General features: G+C 31.5%; 2 protein-coding genes across 3 annotated transcripts; both read left to right on the top strand.

The window, feature by feature from the left end:
- The first annotated feature begins 786 nt into the window (after nt 1-786).
- On the top strand, nt 787-3,977 carry LOC108334380 (triosephosphate isomerase, cytosolic). Its single transcript, XM_017570191.2, has 9 exons — nt 787-945; nt 1,490-1,565; nt 2,062-2,185; nt 2,416-2,500; nt 2,604-2,736; nt 2,985-3,079; nt 3,304-3,382; nt 3,495-3,577; nt 3,667-3,977. The coding sequence occupies exons 1-9, from the start codon at nt 907-909 to the stop codon at nt 3,712-3,714; spliced, it is 762 nt and encodes a 253-aa protein (XP_017425680.1). The 5' UTR covers nt 787-906; the 3' UTR covers nt 3,715-3,977.
- Nucleotides 3,978-9,770: 5,793 nt separating this feature from the next.
- Nucleotides 9,771-12,911, top strand: LOC108334236 (probable serine/threonine-protein kinase PBL9). Of its 2 annotated transcripts, XM_017569968.2 has the most exons (7): nt 9,771-9,995; nt 10,091-10,163; nt 10,680-11,005; nt 11,297-11,432; nt 11,506-11,648; nt 11,736-11,859; nt 11,973-12,911. In XM_017569968.2, exons 1-7 carry the CDS (start codon nt 9,789-9,791, stop codon nt 12,458-12,460), a joined length of 1,497 nt encoding a protein of 498 aa, XP_017425457.1. In that variant the 5' UTR covers nt 9,771-9,788; the 3' UTR covers nt 12,461-12,911. The 2 variants fall into 2 exon arrangements, with proteins under 2 accessions (XP_017425457.1, XP_017425458.1); XM_017569969.2 differs by having other exon boundaries at nt 9,771-10,163.
- Nucleotides 12,912-14,244: the final 1,333 nt, after the last annotated feature.

The raw sequence follows: 14,244 nt of genomic DNA, 5'->3' as shown, positions 1-14,244 counted from the left end.
TGACTTATGAGCATTTTTTTCGAAAGCTTTGGTTTTGACATTTAATAATCTTTTTTCTTTCCTGTTATAATAATGTAATATACTTTAAATAGATAGTCCATTGAATTAGTCAAAGTTCAAAAAATTATTCGGATATTACATAACCATCACCATGTTTAAAAATCTAAATTTTTGTTTTTTTGCATATATATATATATATATATATATATATATATATATATATATATATATATCATACAACTGGCATTTGATTCATGCTGATTGCTTGTTCTTATTGCAAGCATTTATATATCTCATAAAAGGTAACAATTTTAGAATTTTACTGGCACAGATTGATTTATATCATTATAAGTTAAGTTTTTAATATAACTTAATGTTTTTGTCAAATATCTATTAGATTAAAATTTCCGACCCTAGAAATTATGTCGATAACATTATATATTAATTGAAATATTAAAGATCTTTATTAGCAATGTAATAGATAAGAAGATTTATATTTTATGTACCCAATACATAGAAGTAATGATAAATTAATTATATTGTATCATCTTTCAATTTAAACAAGACTTTCTATCAGTAGTTAAAATAATTAAGATTCACATTTTAGTAGTTAAAATCTAAAAAAAAAGACTAATTTTATATTAATTAATCGAGGCCTAAGATAAGTTATGATTCTGGTGTGTGTTAGATCGAATTTACTTAAACTTTTTAATTAAAAGAATTAGTGTTTAAAAGTAGTTTATTAAAAAAAGATGTGCAAGGAAATGCCCTAAAGCATATTCCGTTTGTCCGTGTTATAAAGAGTGATAAGGTTGTGTGGACAGTCACTTTGTGGTGCGTTGTAGAACAAGGGTTTCTCTGTTTCTTCACTTTCTCGTAGGAATCGAAATCAAACCAAACAAAAATATGGGCAGAAAATTCTTCGTCGGTGGAAACTGGAAATGCGTATGTTTCAATCGCCTCTTCATTTTCTACATCATTTGCCTTTTCTTGTATGTGTGATTTTCTTTAAATCTTGATAAACGAAATCTCGGTAGTTCTAAACGATCAACTTCGAAAGTTGTTCTAATTTGAAAAGGCTGGGCTCTGAAACTATCTGGAGAATGTAGAACACCTCTAGCTAAACGGATCGGAAGGTTTTAATTTTTGTCTGTAAATCAGTTCATGGGTGTCACTTTTTTTATTTCCGATCTAGCCAGTATATAGTAGTAGTGGAACTCTTCGGACTAAGATCCTTGTTCTCTTTGGAGATTTGTAAAAGAAACATGCACTTTGCCATTTTGTGATGACCTTGAAAGTATCTGTGTTGTGTGTATGCTTTATTTGTAATCTGATGATGGCATTTCTAATTGCCCGGTATGCCTTTTTTTATTTTCATGGATCTGTCTTGACAATGTCGTGGGAAGAACTTATTATTGAATCCACTTGTGTTTTGAAATCCTTTAGTGATTCATCAGCGTGACTGATGTTTGAATTGATTTTGTTGCAGAATGGAACCACTGAGGAGGTGAAGAAGATTGTTACTACTCTGAATGAAGCGAAAGTCCCTGGAGAAGATGTTGTGGGTGAGTCTTATCTAACTTCTTATGGGATTGTCTCTTTTTCTGCCGAACATTTCATACTTAACACAGTCTTGTCAACGATCTATCTGGCTCAAGTTAATTTCACTTTAATATGGACCATTTTTGGGATTGAGGATTATAATCATAAAACTACTTACTACTTTAAAAAGGTCCTAATTCTGTATCTTTTAATTCAGAACCACTTTTTTTATGCAGTGATGAAGTGGTTTGTTATAACGGGACCTAGATTATTTATTTAGATAGCAGAGACGATGTTTCTTATACTTGTCAGTTGTACAGTACGCAATTGCATCATAATTTTTTTTACCAAAGATATCAAGCACCTGGCTCCCTTGAACCTATTACAATTCTTGACTGGTTTCTCATATATCTATTGTTGGTATATCCACTTATTTCTTTTGCATATAAGATCATCCATTTTTTATTGCGTGATGATGATCTTTTGACATGTGCTATTAAATATGTATCTCTTTTACAGAAGTTGTTGTGAGTCCACCTTTTGTGTTCCTTCCCCTTGTAAAAACTTTACTGCGTCCTGATTTCCATGTCGCGGCACAGAACTGTTGGGTTCGCAAAGGTGGTGCTTATACCGGAGAAGTTAGGTACGTTACCTCATTTTTGTTTAATATTTTTCATTTGGTTATGTGCTTTGCATTTAGTTACTTTAGGCTAATGGCTTAGTTACCTCATTTTTCTTTAATATTTTTCTTCAGTTGAACCATGAAATAGAACTGTCTACTCCTCCCCCTTTGTATTAGAGATTTATAGCACACATTCTCAAATGTTTTACCCATCTTTTAATAGTTGTACATTTTTTATTTTGAATTAACAGTGCTGAAATGCTTGTTAATTTGGAAATTCCGTGGGTTATTATTGGTCACTCTGAACGGAGGCAGCTTTTGCAAGAATCAAATGAGGTACAAAGCCGGTTGTCTATGGTTTACCTTCTTTTGTTATAAATTCTTTTTTAAGTTTAATGACATAAATTATAACATTACCACATGCTTTACCGTCTATCAGTTTGTGGGAGACAAAGTTGCATATGCACTTGCACAAGGTCTGAAAGTTATTGCTTGCATCGGAGAGACTCTTGAACAGCGTGAAGCTGGTACAACAACAGCTGTTGTTTCTGAGCAAACAAAAGCAATTGCAGGTACTCCCGTCCGCCGCCAACCCCCTTCCCCCCCCCCCCCCCCCCCCCCCCACTACATATACAAGTTTTAATTTTCTGCATACTCATTAAGTTGTGTTTTATTTGTCTGATTTTCTCACAAATACTGTATAAAGCCTTTTGCAGTTCTTGTTATAGAACTATTAATAGTTGCTTTAACATATTATCATTGTTCATTGCTTACTTCTGTTATCAATCTATATTTTAGTTGACCTGAATTATGTTTGCAGCTAAAATATCAAACTGGGACAATGTTGTTTTGGCCTACGAGCCAGTCTGGGCCATCGGAACAGGAAAGGTTGCAACACCTGCTCAGGCTCAAGAGGTATGCTAGCCTATGTTTTGTCAATAATACTATTGTTTTAGTGAAATGCTTGTCACTATACTAATTTTTTTATTTATAAATTTTATTGCTCTTAAATATTCTGACTTGTGTAACTCTCTATCTTGTTGTTCTTTGACCTTTTGCCAATGTAGACATTTGATACCCCGTGATTTCCTTCATCTTGTATCTTTTGTAAGATGTTTGTTGGGTTTTTTTGGCCTTAGGTTCATGCTGCTTTGAGGAAATGGTTTCAGGATAATGTGAGTGCCGAAGTTGCTGCATCTGTAAGAATTATCTATGGAGGTAATTTTGCATGCACTTTACCCTCTCTATTGTATCGTATGTAATTTACTTGTAGTTGTGTGTCAAGAATAAACAGTGAGTTTCTGATCTAACGAACATTCACTAACTGCAGGTTCTGTAAATGGAGGAAACAGCAAAGAATTGGCAGGACAGGCCGATGTTGATGGATTTTTGGTTGGTGGTGCTTCCCTCAAGGTAATTCTTTTTACCCATTGTTTTGGTTGTGTTTGGTTTCAAATTACTTTACATTTAAGCAACTAACTTTTGTACTTCTCTGTAATTAGCCGGAGTTCGTGGACATCATAAACGCTGCCACCGTGAAGAAGAATTGAAATTCGTAGTTAGGAACTGATATACTGCCTTTCAAGCTGCTTCGGAAATTACTGTTTGAGTTTTGGTTCTGTGCTTTGTGGCAAATGCTTTCAACTTTGTGTTTAGTACTGCCGAATAAACGCAAGTTCCTGTGATCTCATCCGCAGGCGATCCATTGGATTTTGGTTAAATTTCTTAATGCAAATAGTGTAACTACCATAACATTTGGTGGGCAAATAATGTTCAACACTAGTTAACTATAGTCAATTTGGTTACTACTATTGATGCGGTTGTCAACATAGTTAGGTTCCAATTTACCCAATGAATTGGATGAACAAATTAACAGGTAAGAAGCGGTCTAAAAATGGTAGAACCAGTAAGAACTGTCAGATTCGTAGGTTCCATAGTCCAACATCGTTCTCGTTCTGAACCTCATCTACCTTACACTGCCTTACAACATTCCAACATCAACACTGTGTTTCATTCACACTTATTCAATTTTCATTAACAGACCAATTTCATCAATGTTTGATAGCACTCTCAATGATAGTTTATCAGAAGTTATCAACAATATTTTCTACTCACAAATTCACATCAATAACAAATTAAATATTCTAATCAATCATTTTGCAAAATTTTCAATCTTGTTAATTTACCCACCGTACCCGCAGCCAAAACAAGCCTAAAAACTCAACTCTCAAATTTTGATTCAAATAAATGACTTCACAGAGAATTTTCAGTCATTCAAATAAATTTTAGAAACAAAACATTTAATTGTTTAGTTTGTCTTACCTTAAAGGAGTCTACCACTATTCTTTTTGAGAATCACCACATCACTCAAGCTTCTCTTTTAGATTGAAATGTTGAGAGTTCTTTAAGAGAGTCTTTCTCCCAAGTTTGCTCCAAGAAAAAGGAGAGAGAAGGGTGAATTTCCTAGGAGGTGAGGAGGAAGAAAAAGAGATTCACAGAGAAATAATGAAATGAGTTTTAAACGTGTAAACATCTTTGCTTTAATTCTTGGGTTTTAAAAATTTTGCTTATATTTTTTATAAATAAGTTATTAAAAAAATGAAAACAAGGGTTCTCACAACCTCAACAAAAAAAATCCTAACTTTAGAAAGATGTAGTATCAATATTATCAATAAAATAAATATAACTGATTTCAATTAGAAAATAGTTCTTAAAAAAAATCAAAATCTTAGCTAACATTGATGGATAAATAATCACAACATATGTTTTAAAAATTAAATTCTTAGCGATTTTGTCCAAAAACATCCCGACTAACATTAATTGATCAATGTTGAATCTACCATTACCATCAAGGAAAAACATAAATATAAGAATTTATCATTTCTTTAGGTGAAATATGAAATTTTATAATTTCAAGTAATCATGAATTTTAAAAAAAAATTGTTTCTTTTAATTTTGTATTAAAACAACATATTTTATTATTAAACATTTTAAATTCTATAAAAACTAATTATCTTCTAAAATTCTTCTAACTAAATACTCAATAAACATCCATCGTGAATTTTTTTTAATGGGATTTTATTGTACCAAATTTCTAATTTTGTTAAGTTGAACCTTAGTGTTTGAATGATAAGTTTAGAAATGCATTTTGATGTTTAAAATAGTCTTCTTCTATCTTTAGGGAAACCCCTTTTGCCCTTTTTGGCTTGAAAAGCAATAAATGCTTTCCAAAGAACATGGTGGCTTTCCTTTATTAATTCACAAGTTTTGATCCCAATGGGCATAGATTGCTACACTTAAAAAGTTAAAAGCCATTGGAGCACAAAGCAAAAATTTAAGAGAACATACACTAGAAAGAAATAAAAGTTTAAATTGATTGAATGAGTTTCTTTATGCTCCAAATTTTGTACTTTTTAACAACTTTATTCAAGTCTTCAAAATTTTCTAGCCTAGTTGGTTGAATCATTTACTTATTTCACGGTTCACAATTTTTCATTTTTCTTTTTTTGGTAGCTCCAACTTCTCATTTTTTTTTTCAACATATTGCCTGATAATTATATTTTTATTTTGGTTTGGTCCCACTCATCAATTGGAGGAAAGTCCATTGCACCCACCACCTCTTCACATTTCACATCTATTTATTGTTTCATTAGTAGTAAATTACACATATCCTTTGATTTAACATTCTAATAATAAGTTTATCTAATTATTTACTTATTTTTTTAATTATTTTTTATATTTCATTAGTCAACATGAATTTTTTTTACCATGAAACTGATATGAAATGTTTACCAACTTTCATAATTACTATGTTGTTAATTGTTTAGATTTAATAAAGTAAAAAGTATATTTTTTAGCCTATACATTTTTAAACCTAAATTTAGAAAGTATATTTTTCTTGGATAATTATTCATTTAAATAAGTTTATTTTACCTTTCTTATTTTAGTTAGTATTTGTTTCGAAGTTTGGAAAAATATAGTTAGGTTTATCACAATAATTTTTTTTTAAATTGAAGTTTTGTCACAATTTTTTTTAAAGTTTTAAATGATGCTAAGAGAATATTTAAAATATCTTTTAAATCTTGAATCTTAAATAATTTTTGAACGTAGTAGAAAAAAATACAATTCGTTGATCAAATTTAAAAAAAAAATCAATTTTTTTGAATTTTATTATTCACTTAATTTATTGCCAATATAATAATCACCCACTAATCAAATTAAACATAAAAATATTTTATTTAATAGTATTTGAAAGTCTTCCTTTAACATGTGATATAATTCTTAGTTACATTAATTGCCTTTATTTTTTTACTAATTAAGACTTTGCAAGTTGATTTCCATAATTGTATTACATATCTTTGTTTTCTTTGTTTATTGTTTTTTTTTAATTCGTATAATGAGAAAATGAATGAAAGACGACAAAAGGAACTGCAGAGTTTAGATCCGCTAACTCAATTTCTCTTCTTATCGTCTCTTATTCTCTTCTGACGTCAAACTGTTAAATCACATCACGTACACCTGTTTTTCTTCCGATTTTGCAGTTCCATGTCACGAGCTTCTTTCATTTTCATAAATTAATAAAAGTATTATTATTTATCTACAAAATTAAATTTAAAAAAGTATGTTATTTATATTCAATAATAAGATTATCATGCAGTAAAGTTATTAAATTTTAATAGTTATTTAAAATGAAAATTATTGCATATTCACACTGAAAAAGTGGACAATTGAAAAATAATTGACAAATTAAAAAGTCTCTCACACAATTAAAGAAAATACCGTTTTTAAATAAAATTTACAAAAAAAAATTAAAAACGTGGATCAATTAATAAATTTGTGGAGTCTAAAAAAAGACAAAAATTTCTTACAAGTGAATAAAAAAAGGAATTGCTATGTAGGAAACAGGATATGATTAATAATTGATGTTTTGAATTTTTTTAACTATAATAAAGGTGTTAAATGGAATTATTAATTGTTTTATAATTTAATTACGTGATTGATTGAGCATTAGTGCAAAATTCTTAAAAAATGAGTTATAATTACATAAATTATTTACTTACTTGAATAATAAGATGAACATTTAAGTGATGGAGCTTATACTTTAAAAAAGACTTATAGCTTGAGTGAAAAAGAAGTTCATGCAACTCTCTTTTCTAAAACACGTGATGAAATAAAATAGTCACAAGCATTGAGTCTTAGACAATGTTTTGTAGGTTCTAAAAATATGTTTGTACTGTCAGAGATTATATTAGATTCCAAAAAGAATAATATTAAATGTTGAACTCATGAAGAAAATAAAATATTATATAATTTACCGATAATCTAATCATATAAATTAAAAAGGTTAAATGTGGATTTGACATCACTAATATTGAAAAAAAAAATCATCGTAACATAAGATACTTAACTTGATTTTATCAATTATGATAGATCAAATATCAAAATTTGATAAAGACATATGTGAATCTTTATGAAAATATCAAATGTGATTCTTTTGTAAAGATATGATTAAAGATTTATTACTTTAATATAATTTATTATATTCGTTTGTAAAGATATGAATATGATTAAAGATTCATTACCTTAATATAATTTATGGTATGCAACATGTTGATAATATTATAGGAAAAATATATATCGTTTAATATGTTTTATTTTACAACTTAGGCCATTCTTTTTTTTTTGGTATTGTATATATTTGGTTGGGAGCTAACATTCCGGTGTTTTGTAATTACTCATATTATTTATTATTATTATTTATTATTATTATTATTGTTATTATTATTGTAATATATAGACATAGTAATATATTAAATTGATGAGACGTTATAAAATACAGGGAGATGAAAGTGTATAAAAGTCTATTTCTATCTGTAAAGTAGTTGGCCTATGGCCAATTGTTTGTACTATTAGACATGAAGTGTCGTTTGTGGCAATGAAATGAAGTAATTGTAACCACATATTTTATATGGAAAATATTTCAAGAAAAAAAAAAATCTCTTGAAATTGACATCACTCAAACACATAGCAGCAATCTAATTCTACATGCTTGTTGCTGCATTTTGTCCATTCATTATGCACCAAACATTATATTTTTTATAATTATGTTTTTATTAAATTGTTTTTTTATACTTTTATTTTATATTTATATGAATGTAATTTTTTTTGTTGAAATTTGACATCGAAAGAATTAAAGTCTATATTACTTTGACATTAAATACTTTGAACTTCGACGGTGAAACTAATTTGCAAAAGCATCACAATACAATTTAGGAAGGAGAGTAAGTTATATGATCAAATTGACTAAAAAAATTAAAAGAAAAAATGTGTTTACTAGAAAAATTTAAAAAGGAAAACAATTGTTCCATGCATTATACATTGACTAAGTTAAAAGATTTCTAGCTAATTTAGAAAAAAAAAAAAAGACACTTAGTGTGACACCCGGGCACGGAGACGAGGGCGGGGAGTGACGCCGGTGCAAGAAGCATGGTGCAGGGGCACAGACAAGGAGCGGCTCCTGGCAGCTTCGGGTGGAAGGGGTACATGGATGAATCGAACATACACCGGAATGAGAGGGATCTGGAGACTGTATAGGTATGAGACTATACAGTTGAAGGATAGCTTAAAGGAATTGATTTGACTACTCATATCACCAAAATGCATTTGTTTTTCGGTAGCCTAACTCATAAGAACTGCGCTTAACTATGGAGTAATTCTGGGATGGGTGACCTTCTGGGAAGTTTTCCCGGAAAGTGTGCGAGTGAGGACAAAGCACACTGGAAAGTCTGGTGGTGATCTGTGGGGGCAGTCAACGGTCCCTGCGAGTTGCCGGGGCGTTACACTTAGAACATGTTGTTTCTTGCACTTTTATTATGCACCATCCATGTCTTAAAATAAAAAATGATTTCATATATTTATGGGTAGCTTTATTAATAATTTTATTTATTTGATGTATTATATGAATTATATAATTTAAGTGATTAATAACTATATTCTCTAGTATAATATGAGTAAATAATTAACAAATAAATACACGTACTCCATTAGCATGTAAATAATTAAATATTTATATCCATTATTTATAAATATTCATTAAAAATATCTATGTTATTTTGCAATCTCTAATCCAGAGGTGTCATTAATACCTTTTATTCATTTATTAAGGAGCACGTGATCACATCTACCTACTTCTGTAAGGTATAGTTCACTTATTACTATAGTCACCAAACATCTTCCTTGTTTTAAGAAAAAAAAATACATACATGATAACTTGCAGTAACAATACGATAACAAAAAAGAATACAATTTAACGAAATAAAAAAAAAAAAGTATTTGTTTTTCTTGAACAGATTTTGCAGTGTTTCTGAAAACAGGAACTTTGAATACAGCTTGGTCCATTGGAGTAAGATGGTTTGATAGATGGTGAGACAGGACAGAAATGATGGTGTGTGTAAGCCGTGTATGAGATTGGAACTTAGTATAGTTTGTTTTGGAGAAACTTTGTACAGTAGTACACAGTGTCTACGAAAAATGCGAATCATCGTCTCATGGCCCATTGAGACCAATAAAACAGGAACATGAGGGGTCCATGCTTCATGCTTCATACTTCATTGTCATACCATGAATGTCACTGCTTCCTCACTCACCACCATTCACTACTCACACAACACAACACTTTCTTCTTTCCTTTTTCTTTTTCAACTTTCTCCTTCTTTTCTGTTCCTATTTATTAATTTTCTACTCTACTTCCATCCATCCATTCTTGTACCCAAATCTCTCTTCTTTTCTCTCAACCAATGTAAACAGGCACATACCCTGTCTCTGCAAACAGGTTCTTAGCCTTCTCCTTCACCAATCTTCTGTCTTTTCAATCTCAATTTCTTTTCTGTACTCTGTATTCAATTCAAGTTTCGTGCTTTCTGCAAGATCTTGTGTTATCTAGCCAACATGGGAGTTTGTTTGAGTGCCCAAATTAAAGCTGAAAGCCCGTATAACACTGGTATGTAACTATGTATCTCTCCCTTGATTTTTTTTCCCTCTTTAATGTGCCCTGTTTTTCCTTCACTTAAGTTTCTGTCCTTGTGCTTAAATGCTTATCACTTTTACTTCAGGGTATTCTCGCTCTCTCTTTTTTCTAGTCCAAGTTTTGTCCTTTCCTTCCCTCTTAATTTAAAAGGAAGAAAAAGTGTTTTGGTAAATTGAAGTTATGCTTCGTTTCTCTCCATTTCCTATTGTTTAATTACACTCTCTGGTTCGTTGAGCAAATATTAAATCAACTTCGGTTACTCTGGTTTCTAAAATTCAACTTTTGTTTATCTGAATTAATATTCTGTGCTTTCATCTCATGGTGAGTAGTCTTAAAGCTTAGCCTTAACATTGTGAATCTTTCTCTTCACATATACCAATGTGATCCATGTGTAAACATGATTGAAGATCCAGTTGAGTGAATGTTATATTTGATTTGGCATTGATGAAGTTTAACCAATTGATTATAATGACTGGTTTGGTTTGGCAGGGTTCAACTCAAAGTATGTGAGTACAGATGGAAATTATCTTGGCAGCACAAACGAAAAGCTATCAGGAAACTCGGTCCCTCTGACTCCTCGGAGCGAGGGTGAGATCTTGCAGTCATCCAATTTGAAGAGCTTTACCTTATCAGAACTTAAGACGGCCACTAGGAATTTCCGTCCAGACAGTGTGTTAGGAGAAGGTGGTTTTGGATCAGTTTTTAAAGGGTGGATTGATGAGAATTCGTTAACTGCTACAAAACCTGGCACTGGTATTGTTATTGCTGTGAAAAGACTTAATCAAGATGGCATCCAAGGTCACAGGGAGTGGTTGGTAAGCTTTGTCAAATCCTTTCTTCACACTCCATACTAATTAAGAAACAAATGATGCTGACGTTACACCATAGTGCAATTCATGGTTAATGATTTGAGAAGCAAGCAAATCTCAAGTTACCTTATGTTGTCCATGTTCTGCTAAGTTACATGACGATGTTGCTTCGTTACATTTTAGACCTGTTACCATTTCAATACAATATACAATAGTACTTATGGTTGAAAATAGTGGGAGATTATTTTTGGTGGGTAAGATGTGATTGCCTTACCATGTTTCTGTTTTCTCTTTTAGGCTGAAGTAAACTATCTTGGACAGCTTTCTCATCCTCATCTAGTGAGATTGATTGGGTTTTGCCTGGAAGATGAACACCGCCTTCTTGTCTATGAATTTATGCCTCGTGGAAGCTTGGAAAACCATTTGTTCAGGAGTAAGTTTTCCATCTTCTCTCATAGTCTTAACATGAGAAATCTGTTTAACACTGGCAATATGTACTGTAACAGGAGGTTCATATTTTCAGCCACTTTCTTGGAGCCTCCGTTTGAAAGTTGCTCTTGATGCTGCCAGAGGACTTGCCTTTCTACACAGTGCTGAAACAAAAGTGATATATAGAGATTTTAAAACTTCAAATATATTGCTGGATTCGGTATGTGAACTTTTAATTTTTCGTATTCAATATGTAGAAGCTATTTGCGTATCAGATCTGGAATAAGTATGTTGTTTGATCACACAGAATTACAATGCAAAACTTTCTGATTTTGGGCTGGCAAAGGATGGACCAACGGGTGACAAAAGCCATGTCTCCACCAGGGTAATGGGAACCTACGGATATGCAGCTCCTGAATATCTAGCCACAGGTACTGCTGGTTTTATGACACCAAACAAACCATTTCATGACCTTTTCCATTTCTGAATTTGTTAAGTTATTCCAGATTTATCTCTTTGGTTAAGGGCTAAATTGTTGTTGTAGGTCACCTTACTTCCAAGAGTGATGTCTATAGTTTTGGAGTTGTCCTGCTAGAAATGATATCTGGAAAGAGGGCAGTTGACAAGAATAGACCATCTGGACAACACAATTTAGTGGAATGGGCTAAACCATACCTGGCAAACAAACGTAAAATATTTCGTGTATTGGACACACGGCTTGAAGGACAATATTCAACGGATGATGCCTATAAAGTGGCCAACCTTGCCTTGCGGTGCCTGTCAATAGATTCCAAGTTCAGGCCAAACATGGATGAAGTGGTCAGAACATTGGAGCAGCTGCAGGTTCATAATGCAAATGGAGGCAATCAAAATCCTTCTCGTGTTAGAAGAAGAAGTGCTGATGTAAGTAGAGGCTATCAAAATCCTTCTGTTAATGGATCTCGAGTTCGTAGAAGAAGTGCTGATGACATTAGCCGCATGGAGACTCCCTCAGCTTATCCCAGGCCCTCTGCATCCCCTCTCTATACATGACATGACATTGCAAACACAGCCTTCAAACTTAACATGATGCTGCTTCTGATCTTGTCCATGAGCTCATGCACCTGTGTAGCTATTACACTGTACATATCATATTTCACCCATTATATTATTCAGTATCAAACTACTATCGCCCATAGCTAGTCCACCACCATTAGTATTACTCTTTTTCTTAGATCTGTGAAAGTGAAAGTGTATGTAACTACTATTAAACTAGATGGGAAGACAGGTACATTTGTATGATTGTTCATTTTTGTTGTCTATATTAGGGTGGTATGGTTTCCTATTGTATTTTGTAACACCTCGTTGCCTTGTAGGACTTCTACATCAAATATACGAAATACATAGAAAAGCTTGTACTATATCCTGTTCCACTTTCTTGTGAATGACTCAGCTGTATCAATGAAATGATGAAATTTTGCAATATGTTGAGTACTATTCAGAACTTACAATGAATACTGAAGCAGTTTGGTTATAATCAATGAATTGCACAAGAAGACAAGGACATAAATCTACGCGTTTCCATTTCAAAAAGCATTATTATGGAAGCAACTTTTTACTGCATGTCGTGTTACTTGTGTTTCATTACAGTAAGTGACAGTAAAAACCTGAATCAAATCCTCCTCCTAAAGTCTAGAATGTTGGCCCACTTATGAAGATAACGTTGCAGAATGTTTGAATTATTGTGAAGCCGTACTACAAATACCTTTTTAATTGTGTTCCCATTTGATGACCAAAATGTCAAACCTGTACTTGATTCATGGTTTTTGATGGTGAATTATAAGAAGCCACTATGTATATTTCTATGTCTAGAGAAATTGTTGTGACTACTTACTCACTCTTTCTATTTATTAAATAAATCAATTTTTAGTGTCCAACTTGAACTTGTTATCTGCCATTTTAGGTATCAACCTTTTAAAAATGTCTGAATGACATCTTTGGGCCAGTAAAGTGTAATTTCATTGAAAACTAAAATGCAACTTCTGAGGACCCTTTTTTTGTACGAGATTCTTTCATATTCTCAATGGATTAGTCATAAGATTCGATTTTTAGCTTTCAAACTTAAATTTAAAGGCAAAACCTGTTAGCATTTAAAATGCTTTATATTGATGTATTTTTTAAAAAGAATCATGTTTGGTGTTAGAAAAAAAAATTCTTAGCTTTAAAGAAATTTGTTGGTTGGAAGAATCATGTTTGGTGACATGTCATTGCTAACATTACAGTTTTAGACCCTGTTAGGATTGCTTAGGCCCACCTTATTAAATAATATAAAAACGTGGGTCCAACATCATCAGGCCTGATTAGCTAACCATATTCTATTATCCTCGTACCTTCACAACATTGATAATATCAAATAGTATAGATTGGATTTCTAAATTCATTTTAATTAGATTATATCTAGTTTACATGATGTTTTAAAATTAAAGTTAATTTTATATCTTAATTGCACTGAACTTGGTTATATGCATTTAATCCTACTTGACTTAGTTTAACTAATTAATTAAATCTCAATCTGATATAAATTCAGTTTTATCCATCTTATACAAGTTTTATTAGATTCAATTTATTTAAATTCTATCCGATTCAACTTAACTTAATTCGAGATTCACCTCGTCCAACTTAGCTTTAAGATAGTCTTGTTAAATTTATTTTTGGACTTGGTTAAATCTTGCATAACCTAGTTTTAAGACTATTTGAGTTAACTTATAATAACTATCATACATGATTATAGTTTTATCTAATCTTTAAGAATTTGAAGTGATATATACTCACCTAAA

This window comes from Vigna angularis, chromosome 11, assembly GCF_016808095.1.
Source record: "Vigna angularis cultivar LongXiaoDou No.4 chromosome 11, ASM1680809v1, whole genome shotgun sequence".
In the NCBI taxonomy this organism is placed as follows: Eukaryota; Viridiplantae; Streptophyta; class Magnoliopsida; order Fabales; family Fabaceae; genus Vigna; species Vigna angularis.
Note: the sequence above shows the minus strand (reverse complement) of the source record. Positions and strands in the feature narration are given on the sequence as shown.